Source organism: Lepidochelys kempii, chromosome 7 (assembly GCF_965140285.1).
Source record: "Lepidochelys kempii isolate rLepKem1 chromosome 7, rLepKem1.hap1, whole genome shotgun sequence".
NCBI classification, from domain to species: domain Eukaryota; kingdom Metazoa; phylum Chordata; order Testudines; family Cheloniidae; genus Lepidochelys; species Lepidochelys kempii.
In genome coordinates, this window is record NC_136386.1 from 30,621,021 (window position 1) to 30,633,923 (window position 12,903).

At 53.5% G+C, this 12,903-nt stretch overlaps 2 protein-coding genes across 2 annotated transcripts; both read left to right on the forward strand.

Moving 5' to 3' along the window:
- Nucleotides 1-203: 203 nt before the first annotated feature.
- LOC140915165 (cystatin) lies at nt 204-1,557 on the forward strand. The gene is made up of 3 exons (XM_078853920.1): nt 204-425; nt 1,042-1,161; nt 1,462-1,557. The coding sequence occupies exons 1-3, from the start codon at nt 204-206 to the stop codon at nt 1,555-1,557; spliced, it is 438 nt and encodes a 145-aa protein (XP_078710046.1).
- A 7,881-nt stretch (nt 1,558-9,438) lies between these two features.
- LOC140915166 (cystatin) lies at nt 9,439-11,977 on the forward strand. The gene is made up of 3 exons (XM_073354744.2): nt 9,439-9,660; nt 10,303-10,422; nt 11,630-11,977. The coding sequence occupies exons 1-3, from the start codon at nt 9,439-9,441 to the stop codon at nt 11,714-11,716; spliced, it is 429 nt and encodes a 142-aa protein (XP_073210845.2). The 3' UTR covers nt 11,717-11,977.
- The last annotated feature ends 926 nt before the right edge of the window (nt 11,978-12,903 follow it).

Here is a 12,903-nt window from a genome sequence, read left to right on the forward strand (position 1 = left end):
CCATTAGTGGCTGGATCGAACCCTGAGGGTTTATTTTCCATCTATACTTGAGTCTTATCTAATGTAGGATGGAATTTTTCTACCCCATGGGGGTGCAGCCATCAGGAGCACGGCTCCTCCCCATATGGGTGGGGCCATCCCAGGGTATGGGGCCCCGTGCCTATATCTTAGCACTCCTTCCCCAGCTCTGGCCATTCTCAGCCATGGCATTCCCTGCAGCAGTGGCAGGTCCCTGGCTGTGCTTCCTGCTCCTCCTGGGGGTTCCCCTCACTCTGGGGGCCACTCTTTTGGGGGGGAAGCAGAATGTGCCGGTGTCAGACCCAGAAGTCCAGAAGGCTGCACAAGTAGCCGTAAAGACCTTCAACGACCGCAATAATTGCATGTACTACAGCCAGGTGCTGCAGGTGCTGAGCGCCCAGAGACAGGTGAGTGGATGCAGGTGTTACAGGGGGCAGGTGACGGGGTTAAGGGTGTGGGTGCAGCCCCAAATGAGGGGTCTGGTGGAGCTGGGATCCAGGGGGGCAGAGTTGCAGTAAGGCTGCAGAGTGCAGGTGGAAGGGATCTGGTAGGGCTTGGATCTGGGGGAAGAGGATGTATAGTTTGGACCTGCAGTGAGGATGGGCAATGAGGCTGACACCTAGGTGTCCCGCTGCCCCAGCACCACCGAAAACCCAGCCCAACGCTTCCCCAGCTGAGCCCCCCAACAGGAGGCCCTTTGGCTAACATTGCCCTTTCCTCTCACTCCCTGCTCCTTGCTCTGTGACATGAGGATGGGCGTTAATGCCCCCTGGGGCACTGGGAGCAAATCCCCTGATGCCTGCAAAGGGCTTTGAACCCAGATCATAGCCCGGGTGGGACAGACTGACCCCCTCTTCCCCGCCGCAACTGCCCTAGTTTGGACACGGCCTAAGGGGCAGCGTGTGGCAATGGGGAGGTTCAGAGCTCAGCCCCACGTGTTTCCTGGTATTCAGGGGTGGGAGGCAGGACTTGGGGGTCATGCAGGGACTCATTGCCAGGCCGGGCTCCTCAATCTCCCTGCAGGTCGTGTCTGGGTTCATGCTACATCTGACCATGGAGCTGGTGGGGACACTGTGCAGGAAAAACCAGGGTGAACCCGTGGATCTCAGCAAGTGCCCCCTGCCGCCCCCGCCCCAACAGAAGGTGAGAGGACGGGACTGGACCTATTAGGAGTTTGGCTCCTGGGTTTGAGGCACCAGTTTGGTTTGCCAAGAATTGATTTTCTGAGACAATTATTTAAAGCCACATCCCCACCAGTGAGATCGGGACGGGGAGTCCCCTCATGCCAGGCACTGGGTGGATACCAGCTGACGGACACTCCCTATGACAAAGCCCTTCCCATCTAACTGGTCAAGCGGTGGAGGGGGAAGAGGGGCCCAGACTAGGGTGGGGCTCACACTCACTGTTGCTCTGGCTGCGGGCTCCGGGGTCCGCTCTCTGCAGGGTGCTGCTTTCGAGAACAACAGAGCAAAGGGAAACGTCTCCATTGGGGCTAAACCCTGTAAAACCATAAAGTTATCATCATCCACTCCTAAATAGCAGGGCCCAGTCCTGCCCCAATTCCACACTGCGGTGGGGGCAGGAGGCAACTCAGCCAGAATCTATTGCGAGCCTGGATTGCAACCAACCAACCTCTGCTGGCCTTGGAGAAGGCGCAGAAGGGGGTGGAGGATTTGCTTGATGTGGTGCAGAGGAGGTAGCCTGGAGCCCTTTGCTGTTCTTGCCCTTGCTGCTTTCCCAGCCCAATCCACCTCCAGTAGTAGCCGGCTCTTTGTGTATCAAACTGGAGGGGAAATAGCAGGAGTTGCTGGGCACAGAATGGGAGGGAGGTTAAAACCTGGCATTGCCTGAGCTGGGAGATGATCCTGGGGTAGGGGCCAGGAACTGCTGGGCATGGCAGAGTCACAAGGATGGGGAGTGGGGAGGTCACTTATCTGAGGCCCAGGGAAGCTGGGTTTTATTCCCTGATCTGCCAGACTCCCCGTGTGAGCCTGAGCCAGTCGCTTCCTCTCTCTGTGCCTTGGGTTCCCCATCTGTAGACTGGGACTAGTAGCACTGCCCTGCCGCCCGGGGTGGGTGTGAGGATAAACACATGAAATACAGGGGTGTAGATGTACCGGACACTGAGCTCTGTTAGCTCTGTATTTTGATGCCCCACACATCCATAGAATCTCCCCACTGCACACACAGTGATGACTTTAGCTTCACACCCCCTTCCTTTTTACGAGTGGGGAAACTGAGGATCGGAGCTACATGACTTGCCCACAGTTATGGTGTAAGGCTGGGGGGAAGAGGACAGCTGGGTTTTACTGGACACCCCTCTGAGAGTCACGCCCATTCTAATGTGCTTCATTCCACCCCCAGAAAGTGCGCTGTGAGTTCCAGATCTGGTCTCAGCCCTGGCTCAATAGGACACAGACAGACTTTCGCTGCAATTCGGGCAGTCACTGAGCCCTGTCCTTGCTAATGCCAAGATGTCTGTGAACACAACATCGGCTCCACCAACAAAGCTTCACAGGAGACAGACCGGCTCCCTCTTGCACTTCTTTTCTCTACTCTCAGCTCCACCTTATTCCCAGCACATGGCAGGAGCTCAGTGTCTTGAATCCAAACTGGGGCTAGAAATCAACCAATTCCTCTGCTTCCCCACCGATTTCTAATCCCTGTTTAATGACATAACTGAAGCCTCTGGGCTCTTTCCGTTACTGCTGGGTCTTGGACCTGCTTCACTAGCAGCAATAAACCATTTTACTGCAGCATCTCACCATGGTTGGCTCAATGGCTGGTTATTTTTCATTGCTCCATCCACCTCCTACCCTCCCCCCACACACTTATGTCCAAATTCCCAGCACGATTTGCATGGCTCCAAAAAACCCTCCCTCCCTCCTTCCCCTCCCCCACAGGCCTTGTCCTTCAATGTCTCCTGTAAGGTTCTGGGCACTTCACACACTCACACAGGGGCCAAGGCTAGAAGCCAGTCACCGAACATTTCCCCTTAACCCCCCTGGGATCTGGCATTTGCAAGCACAACATGCCCAGTCCATGCGCCCACTCGTGTCATTTTGCCCTGCTGTTACCCAACTGATGGGGCTCGACTGGTGTGAGCCCCTAGTGCAGCCGCACCAATGGGCACGCGCTGGTGTGAACGTCCCCAGTAACTTCCTGGAGTCAGTCACTCTAGGGCAAGGCATTTACGTTGAGGTTTGTGCCTAGTAGCCTGTCACCAATAGTTGAGCTGCAGCAGTGATGGGATAATTTAGAGCAGTGTTTCCCAACTTGGGACCTCGCTTGTGCAGGGAAAGCCCCTGGCGGCTGGGCCGGTTTGTTTACCTGCTGTGTTGGCAGGTTCAGCCGATCGTGGCTCCCACTGGCCGCAGTTCGCTGTTCTTGGCCAGTGGGGGCTGTGAGACGTGGCACGGGCCTAGGAACGTGCCGGCCGCCCTTCCCGCAGCCCCCATTGGCCTGCAGCGATGAACCGCAGCCAGTGGGAGCCGTGATTGGCCGAACTCGCCGACGCAGCGTGTAAACAAACTGGCCCAGCCTCCCAGGGGCTTTCCCTGCACAAGCAGCATCCCAAGATTGGGAACCACTGATTTAGAGGCTGGGGGTTCATGGCCCAAAGCCGTCAGCTTGAGATCCAACCCACTTTGAAATGTGTTAAATCTACTGGAACTCGCATGTTCGAGTTAACCACTGAACCGTCCACTCCCTTTCTGAATCCAATTACTTGGCCTTAGGATCTTGTAGCCATGAGTTCCCAAGGATAATGGCATGTGGGAAAAGTATTTCTCCTGGCCCCGTAGATTAAGGATAGTTTAGTGGCTTCCAGTACTACCACAGATGGGTTCAAATCCCTCTGCACTGGTGGGAGCTGCTGTACCTTTAAAAGCTCCAAGGGCTGGAAGTTGAACCTAGACACAAAACAGACTGGAAATAATTGTTAGTAGTGGGGGGAATTAACCATTGGAACAACCTCCCAGGGCGTGGGGTAGATTCTCTGGCCATTGTTAAATCAGGCTTGGATTTTTGTCTGAAGTACGTGCTGTAGTTCAACCAGGAATCACTTCAGGGCAGGCCTAGGGCCTGTGACACAGGAGGTCAGACTGGGTGATCACAGTGGGCCCTGCTGGCCTCACAGTCTGTGACTCTATAAAAGCAGGCAGAGAAATAGGTCTTGGAACTGATGGGGTGAGCATAGCTGAGGAGTCTAAGGGAGGGAGGTGCCCTCAATTTCACTTCACTTCCTCCTTACCCATGGAAAGTCCACTTTAAAGCTGCAAAGCAGCACCCCCTTGTTTGGGGGCGGGTCTGCGGCCCCAGACAGAAAATGCAGCTCAGGCACTGGGTTCGTCATTTATTATTAGTGTAGAACCCAGATCAAGGCACATCAAACCCTACAGCATTGCTCTGAGCTCCTGCTACGACTGCTCTGTGGCAAGCCCAGCCTGCCCTCCCTCTCCTGATGACAAAATGAAACCACCCCCAACGAGGGGCGGTAGCTTCATGGCCGGGAGAGCATCTCCCGTGGACGAAGCACTGTCGAAACTGGCGCTTTTCGTCATTACAACTTTTGTCGTTCAGGGGTGTGTGTTTTTCACACCCGTGAATTACAAAACTTTTAACAAGTGCCAATGTTGACAAAAGCCTAATTCACTTCTGTGTAACCCTTCTGCCAGGTGGAGCCAGCAGCAACCAGGGCTGGGTTCAATATCTAGGGGTTCCTTTCCATCAATACAACACAGAACCAGATCGAGCCCCTACCCAGTAACCTGGGATAATGACACACCACCGCGGGCACCTCGGAGAGGCAAAACTTCCCCTCTCGCAAGCACAGAGTCTGAGCATAGAAAAGAAACTTTTAATAAAAGGAGGGAAGTAATTCGGTGTTAATTTGGGAAAACACCACAAACAGTGTTCATAAACATAAACCATGAGTAAAAGACCCACCCCCAAGTAGGGTGGGCAGCATCCTTTCCCCCTCAGGGTCTTAAGTAAAGCAACCCAAACATCCCTTTAACCTACCTGACCCTTCTCTGCACCCCCTCACATTTGCTGTCCTTAGTCAGTGCAGACCCAGAGTTCAGAGGTGCATCTGCAGAGTTCACCTTCCACCCTAGGTGGAAGGGGGCAAGGAGGCACCTTACTTGCTCCACTGCTTGGGCACTTGCTCACTGCAGCTCTCTGCCAGCTCTCCCACTGGCCGCTCACTGCGTCCTCTGGCCACCCCGCCAGCCACTGCTCCTCACCGCCGGGTTGCCCCGCCAGCCGTGGTTCCTCCCCGCTGTCCATCCCACCAGCCATAGTTCCTCAGTACCTCATCAGCTGCTCGTTCACCAGCTGTCAGTCACCTTCTGCTGCCACATGCCTCTTTGCTATAACCTTTTCACATCAGTCTCTTTGTAATTTTCAGCTCTTTACAGGGTAGGCAGAAATACAGTCCAACCACAACTGATTTCAGCCCTGATAGAGCATTTAAAATAACAAAGAGGCTCCTAATGAAGCCTATTTAGTTCTTTCTTTGAACAGTAGGGGGAAGGACCCTTGGGGACCATCTACACTACCTGCTAAGATATCTCTCCTCACCCCCCGCCCCTTATGTTCACAGGGCCCTGGTATACAAGCCCCTGGCTTAATGAGGTTCTTTCAGCTGAGGGTGACCCCCTCATTTGGGACAGGTTAAGCAGTCCTGCTTTCCTGTATTCATACAATAATGCCAACAACTTTGGTAACAACATTTCACTACCCCTGCATTCAGCACTAAAGTGATTTGTAAGCCAACACCAGCCAAAGTTGATTATTTTGAGCAACGCCACTCTATCTGCTGGATATCTAAGCAGAGTAGGTGTGTTCATGTAAATACAGTTTGCTCTGGAAGTCTCTCCCTCTCCCAGCTAGCTGTCAGGGAAGAATTCATTTAGAACCTGCTTACATCTAATTTCCCTAAACTGATCCAAATAGAACTCAAGGCAATGCAAGGTTACAATTGAAATTCAGTTAGTAAATCAATTATTCAATTTCTCTAGCTCATCAATCACTACAATGAGTCATTATGTCCATGTAGAACGTAACCACAAGAATTACTTCAGCACTTCCCAGGAAACCTAAGGGAGAACAGGAACGCCTTTCTGTGAACCTACTCAACTGGGCTAAGAGGCTGCTAAACACTAAAGCCAACTCTTGCCTTTGTTTTAAGAAAGTGTAACTCCAAGGGCAGGGCTACACTGAAAGCCCTGCATGGGCGCACCTGCACAGATGAAGTTGTAGCACATTAGTGAAGTCGCTGTATGCCTAAGGCCTGGTCCACTCTAAAAAGGTAGGTCAACCCAGCTATATCGCTGAGGGGTGTGAGAAATCCACACCCCTGAGCAGCATAGTGAAGCCAACCTAACCCCCAGTTTAGACCGCCCTAGCTCAACAGGAGAATTCTTCCATCCACCTAGCTACTGCCTCTCAGGGAGCTGGATTACCTATGCCAATGGGAGAACCCTTCCCATCGGCAGAGGAAGCGTCTACACTGAAGCACCGCAGTGGCATAGCTATGCTGCTATTGTGTTTTAAGTGTAGACATAGCCTTAGTTCTGGTCTACCCTGCAGACCTAACTACTGAAAAATCCACACTCCCGAGTGACGTAGTTACACCAACCTAACCCCCGTGTAGACAGCATTATGTCTGCAAGAGAGTTTCTCCCATCAACACAGGCACTGCCTCTCGGGGAGGTGATTAACGACGCCAATGGGAAAGCTCTCTCCAGTCAGCATAGGAGCGTCTTCATTATAATGCTACAGTGGAACGGCTGCATCGGTGCAACTGCACCGATCAGCATTTTAAGTGCAGACCGGCCCTAAGTTGTAGCTTCAGGCTGCGGTTAGCTGAGGGTCAGATTTCTTCACGTCTTCTCTGAATGGCTGGTCCAGGGAAGGACTTCAGGTGCAACGGGTGTGAGAGAATCCCCCCTTTCCTTCCACAAGGTTGACATCTTCTGTGGGTGTCTCTGTCCCCTTGCTCCACCTTTGGGACCACCCTGGTCTAGTTAGAGATTCAATGTTGCCAATTCATGATTTTGCCATGAGTCTCATGATAATTATTGTTTTCCTTAAAGCCCCAGCTCCTGGAGTCAAGTGGCGATGTGATGACTTCACCTTCATTCTTAAAGAAAAATAAGTTTCTAGCCCTCGTGGCTGTATCAAAAGCTTCAAAATGTGCCCCCCCGTGCACCTGAAAACAGAAGGCAAATAAAAAGAACCCCACATAGATTGGCTTTAAAATCATGAGATTATATAAAAACAATTTCGTGATTTTTGGTGAGCCTGGCTCATGAGTTTTGAACATTTGGGGCGGCAATGCTGGAGATTCTAGCATGTTGACTTGAGCTCATCTGCACCAACAAGTTGGTATTTCCATCGGAGGTCATAGTAGAAGATTCCAGCCTGAAGGGGTCATTTTGTGCAAAACCCTTTGGTGATCATACAGAGATATTGTCTTTGTAAGCAGGACATGTGAGCAGCCCACATGAGGAGGAGTTGGTAACACACTTCTGCTTAAGCCAGACATAAGTGTCTTAATGCTCTGCATGTACTGAATGCCCATCAGTATTACACGATGGGTCATTTCGGCACATCCTCATGACACTGAGTTACTGACACTGTGTACGTGAAAAGGTGGGGACAGTGACCTCAGCCTAATAACCTTTTGTCCTGCAGCCCAAAAAGCTGCTTCAAGCATTTCTCAGTAACGCCAACATGGACATTTGGCCAACCACAGTTACTCAGGCCGCAATTCAACTATGGCCTGTACAGCACGGACCCTTCAGTCTGCTCTGTCCCAGGACCCAACCTGAGGTGGGAGCCTCCTGGGTACCGTTTAGCTCTCTCAGGAGGCCCGTGGCAGCTGTTTAACACGCACACGCTTTGCCCAGTCTCTCACCCCGTGGCTCTTGTCTGCTTAACAGACAGAGCACAAAGAGCCCAGACCCAACAGGACACAACAAACCTCCTAGCCCCAAAGCCCTGTGCAAGCCCCCCACTGGGGGCCTTGGGAGATCATCTGTGTCCAGGCAGGCAGGTGGAGTCCCCCGCCTCATGCAGCCCTACATTCAGGGCTGCTTCTCCTCATGGAGGCATCTTCCCCAGCATGCCTCCCTTGGCCAGTCTGACCCTCCCATTCCTTCCCCCTGACAGGCATCCTGTGGGTCACACCTCAACTTCCCCATGTGACTCTCTCTACATACCCCCTCCCAACACCTGGCTTCCTTTGCTCTCTGGTTTGGTAACAACTCACGGCCCCTAAACCCCCTCCCCTCAGAGACGATGGGTACAAGCAGTTTCCCCTCGGGTGCCCACTCATTAGCATAACTATTCTGTGATCAAAGCTAAGAACTCTCCATTGTCCGCAGCGTGGGCAAGACCTGCTCTCTCTCCAGCTGGGAGGGCAAAGGGTTACGCATCGGGACCGGCGTTCATGGTACAGCAGTTTTCATAAGAGCCATTCCATAATATGAACCAGAATTCATAAGCTGTACAGACAGATCCCCCAAATCCTCACGGGGAACGGGGCAAAACTGGGCATGAATAAACCTGACCACAAGTGAGGGAGGTTAGGCCTGACCAGTCATTAAAAAGAAAGTGAAGGAGGGGGTACAGCTTAGGGACATAGCATGTGCTCTGGGACACCACCACCTTTCAGTGGGGACAGCACCATGCCAGGGGAGCCCAGGTGGATTCTGTCTGACCCTCACCTCTCTGACTCCAACCGGGACACAGGCCCTATGGCCAAGCCTGCAGATCGAGGAGAACGTAACAGAGGCCACGGCAGACAACACTGAATGAGAGTCACTGGCGACCAGTCTCTTTGCGCCCGTCCCTCCCTTGTCCATAAATACTATGGATTTGGGACAAGCAAAAAGATCAGTTGGTGCCCATTGCCCAACTACTAGCGGACCAACAGGGGAATGGAGCTGAGGCCTGGCCTTTTTCTCTGAGGCAGGGCCCCCTCCAAGGGGAAGGGCTCCATCTGTCAGCTAGCGGGGCTCCCTGTGAGGGGATGTTTCTCCATGTGCCGTGGGTGGGGCTCTCTACGGCAGGCAGCGCTCTACTAAGACTGGCCACATTCATTTAGACCAATGGGCCCATGTAACCTGGCATTGCGTCTATGACAGTGGCCATTGCCAGTTGCTTCAGAGGAAGGTGCCAGAAATGCCCCACGTAAGGGGGAATTCTGGGATGACCTGCCCCATAAAGGTCCCTTTCCCCTGGCCCTTAGTGGCTGAATCAAGCCCTGGGGGTTTATTTCCCATCTATACTTGGGTCTTATGTAATGTAGGGTGGAATTTTTCTATCCCATGTGGGTGGGGCCATCCCAGGGGGGTGGGGCTCCATGCCTATATCTTAGCATCCCATCCCCAGCTCTGGCCATTCTCAGCCATGGCAGTCCCTGCAGCAGTGGCAGGTCCCTGGTTGTGCTTCCTGCTCCTCCTGGGGGTTCCCCTCACTCTGGGGACCCCTATTGCTGGGGGGCTGCAGAATGTGCCAGTGTCAGACCCAGAAGTCCAGCAGGCGGCTCATGCAGCTGAACAGACCTACAACCAGCGCAGTAAGAGCCCCTACTACAGCCAGGTGCTGCAGGTGCTGAGCGCCCAGAGACAGGTGAGTGGATGCAGGTGTTAAAGGGAGCAAGTGAGGGGGGGTAAAGGTGTAGGTGCTGTGGGTGCAACCCCAGATGAGGGGTCTGGTGGAGCTGGGATCCAGGGCTCAGAGCTGGGGTGGGTAAGGCTGCAGAGTGTGGGTGGAAGGGATCTGGTGAGGCGTGGACCGGGGGGGGAAGGGCAAGGGGAAGGAGATGTATAGTTTGGACCCGCAGTGAGGATGGGCAATGAGGCTGGCACCTAGGTGTCCTGCTGCCCCAACACCACTGAAAACCCAGCCCAAGGATTCCCCAGCTGAGCCGCCCAACAGGAGGCCCTTTGGCTAACTTTGCTCTCTCCCCTCACTCCCTGCTTCTTGCTCTGTGACACGAGGATGGGCATTAATGCCCCCTGGGGCACTGGGAGCAAATCCCCTGATGCCTGCAAAGGGCTTTGAACCCAGATCATAGCCTGGGTGGGACAGACTGACTCCGCCTCCCCCCCCACAACTGCCCTAGCTTGGACACAGCCTAAGGGGCAGCGTGTGGCAATGGGGAGGTTCAGAGCTCAGCCCCACGTGTTTCCTGGTATTCAGGGGTGGGAGGCAGACTTGGGGGTCATGCAGGGACTCATCGCCAGGCCGGGCTCCTCAATCTCCCTGCAGGTCGTGTCTGGGCTCATGCTACATCTGACCATGGAGCTGGTGGGGACACTGTGCAGGAAAAGCCAGGGTGGACCCGTGGATCTCAGCAAGTGCCCCCTGCCGCCCCCGCCCAAACAGAAGGTGAGAGGACGGGACTGGACCTATTTGGGGTTCGGCTCCTGGGTTTGAGGCACCAGTTTGGTTTGCCAAGAATTGATTTTCTGAGACAATTATTTAAAGCCACATCCCCACCAGTGAGATCGGGACGGGGAGTCCCCTCATGCCAGGCACTGGGTAGAGCCCAGCTGACGGACACTCCCTATGACAAAGCCCTTCCCATCTAACTGGACAAGCGGTGGGAGGGGGAAGAGGGGCCCAGACCAGGGTGGGGCTCACACTCACTGTTGCTCTGGCTGCGGGCTCCGCTCTCTGCAGGGTGCTGCTTTTGAGAACAACAGAGCAAAGGGAAATCTTTCCATTGGGGCTAAACCATGTAAAACCATAAAGTTATCATCATCCACTCCTAAATAGCAGGGCCCAGTCCTGCCCCAATTCCACACTGCGGTGGGGACAGGAGGCAGCTCAGCCAGAATCTATTGCGAGCCTGGATTGCAACCAACCAACCTCTGCTGGCCTTGGAGAAGGCGCAGAAGGGGGTGGGGGATTTGCTTGATGTGGTGCAGAGGAGGTAGCCTGGAGCCCTTTGCTGTTCTTGCCCTTGCTGCTTTCCCAGCCCAATCCACCTCCAATAGTAGCCGGCTCTTTGTGTATCAAACTGGAGGGGAAATAGCAGGAGTTGCTGGGCACAGAATGGGAGGGAGGTTAAAAACCTGGCATTGCCTGAGCTGGGAGCTGATCCTGGGTAGGGGCCAGGAACTGCTGGGCATGGCAGAGTCACAAGGATGGGGAGGTCACTTATCTGAAGCCCAGGGAAGCTGGGTTTTATTCCCTGCTCTGCCAGACTCCCCGTGTGAGCCCGAGCCAGTCGTTTCCTCTCTCTGTGCCTTGGATTCCCCATCTGTAGACTGGGACTAGTAGCACTGCCCTGCCGCCCGGGGTGGGTGTGAGGATAAACACATGAAATACAGGGGTGTAGATGTACTGGACACTGAGCTCTGTTAGCTCTGTATTTTGATGCCCCACACATCCATAGCATCTCCCCACTGCACACACAGCAATGACTTTAGCTTCACACCCCTTCCTTTTTACGAGTGAGGAAACTGAGGATCGGAGCTACATGACTTGCCCACAGTTATGGTGTAAGGCTGGGGGGAAGAGGACAGCTGGGTTTTACTGGACACCCCTCTGAGAGTCACGCCCATTCTAATGTGCTTCATTCCACCCCTAGAAAGTGCGCTGTGAGTTCCAGATCTGGTCTCAGCCCTGGCTCAAGAGGACACAGATAGGTCAGCAATGCAAGTCGGTCAGTCACTGAGCCCTGCTCTAGCTCACGCCAAGATGACCACGAGCCAAAACATCTGCTCCACCATCAAAACTTCGCAGGACACAGACCAGCTCCCTTTCGCACTTCTTTTCTTTATTCCCCCAGCCTTATTCCCAGCACGTGGCGGAGATCAGTGTCTTGAATCCAAACTGGGATCAGAAGAATTCAACCAATTCCTCTGCTTCCCCACTGACTTCTAATCCATTTAATGACATAACTGAAGCCTCTGGGCTCTTTCCGTTACTGCTGGGTCTTGGACCTGCTTCACTAGCAGCAATAAACCACTTTACTGCAGCATCTCACCATGGTCGGCTCAGTGGCTGGTTATTTTTTATTGCTCCATCTGCCTCTTACCCTCCCCCCACGCACTTGTGTCCAAATTCCCAGCACTATTTGCATGGCTCCAAAAAACCCCTCCCCTCCCCTCCCCACACACACACTCAGGACACACACTTGTCCTTCAGTGTCTCCTGTGAGACTCTGGGCACTTCACACACTCACAGTACGGGGGGGAGGGGGCAAGGCTAGAAACCAGTCACCGAACATTTCCCCCCAAACCACCCTGGGATCTGGCATTTGCAAGCATCACATACCCAGGCCGTGCGCCCACTCATGTCAATTTGCCCTGCTGTTACTCCACTGATGGGGCTCAACTGATGTGAGCCCTTGGTCCAGGCCTGCTGCAGCAGCGCCAACGGGCACGCGCTGGTGTGAACATCCCCAGTAACTCCCTGGAGTCAGTCACTCTAGGGCAAGGCATTTACGTTGAGGTTTGTACCCAGTAGCCTGTCACCAATAGTTGAGCTGCAGCAGTGATGGGATAATTTAGAGGCTGGTGGTTCATGGCCCAAAGCCGTCAGCTTGAGATCCAACCCACTTCAAAATGTGTTAAATCTACTGGAACTCGCATGTTCTTGTTACCCACAGAACCGTCCACTCCCTTTCTGAATCCCATTACTTGGCCTTGGTATCTTGTAGCCATGAGTTCCCAAGGATAATGGCATGTGGGAAAAGTATTTCTCCTGGCCCCGTAGATTAAGGATAGTTTAGTGGCTTCCAGTACTACCACGGATGGGTTCAAATCCCTCTGCACTGGTGGGAGCGGGAGTGAAAACTGCTGTACCTTTAAAAGCTCCAAGGGCTAGAAGCTGAACCTAGACACAAAACAGACTGGAAAT

Excerpts from the sequence above, each read along its gene's own strand:
- LOC140915165 (XM_078853920.1), top strand. The coding sequence starts at position 204 with ATGGCATTCCCTGCAGCAGTGGCAGGTCCCTGGCTGTGCTTCCTGCTC. Across the intron at positions 426-1,041 it reads TGCTGAGCGCCCAGAGACAG|GTCGTGTCTGGGTTCATGCT; the intron begins GTGAGTGGATGC and ends ATCTCCCTGCAG. Across the intron at positions 1,162-1,461 it reads CGCCCCCGCCCCAACAGAAG|GGTGCTGCTTTCGAGAACAA; the intron begins GTGAGAGGACGG and ends CGCTCTCTGCAG.
- LOC140915166 (XM_073354744.2), top strand. The coding sequence starts at position 9,439 with ATGGCAGTCCCTGCAGCAGTGGCAGGTCCCTGGTTGTGCTTCCTGCTC. Across the intron at positions 9,661-10,302 it reads TGCTGAGCGCCCAGAGACAG|GTCGTGTCTGGGCTCATGCT; the intron begins GTGAGTGGATGC and ends ATCTCCCTGCAG. Across the intron at positions 10,423-11,629 it reads CGCCCCCGCCCAAACAGAAG|AAAGTGCGCTGTGAGTTCCA; the intron begins GTGAGAGGACGG and ends TTCCACCCCTAG.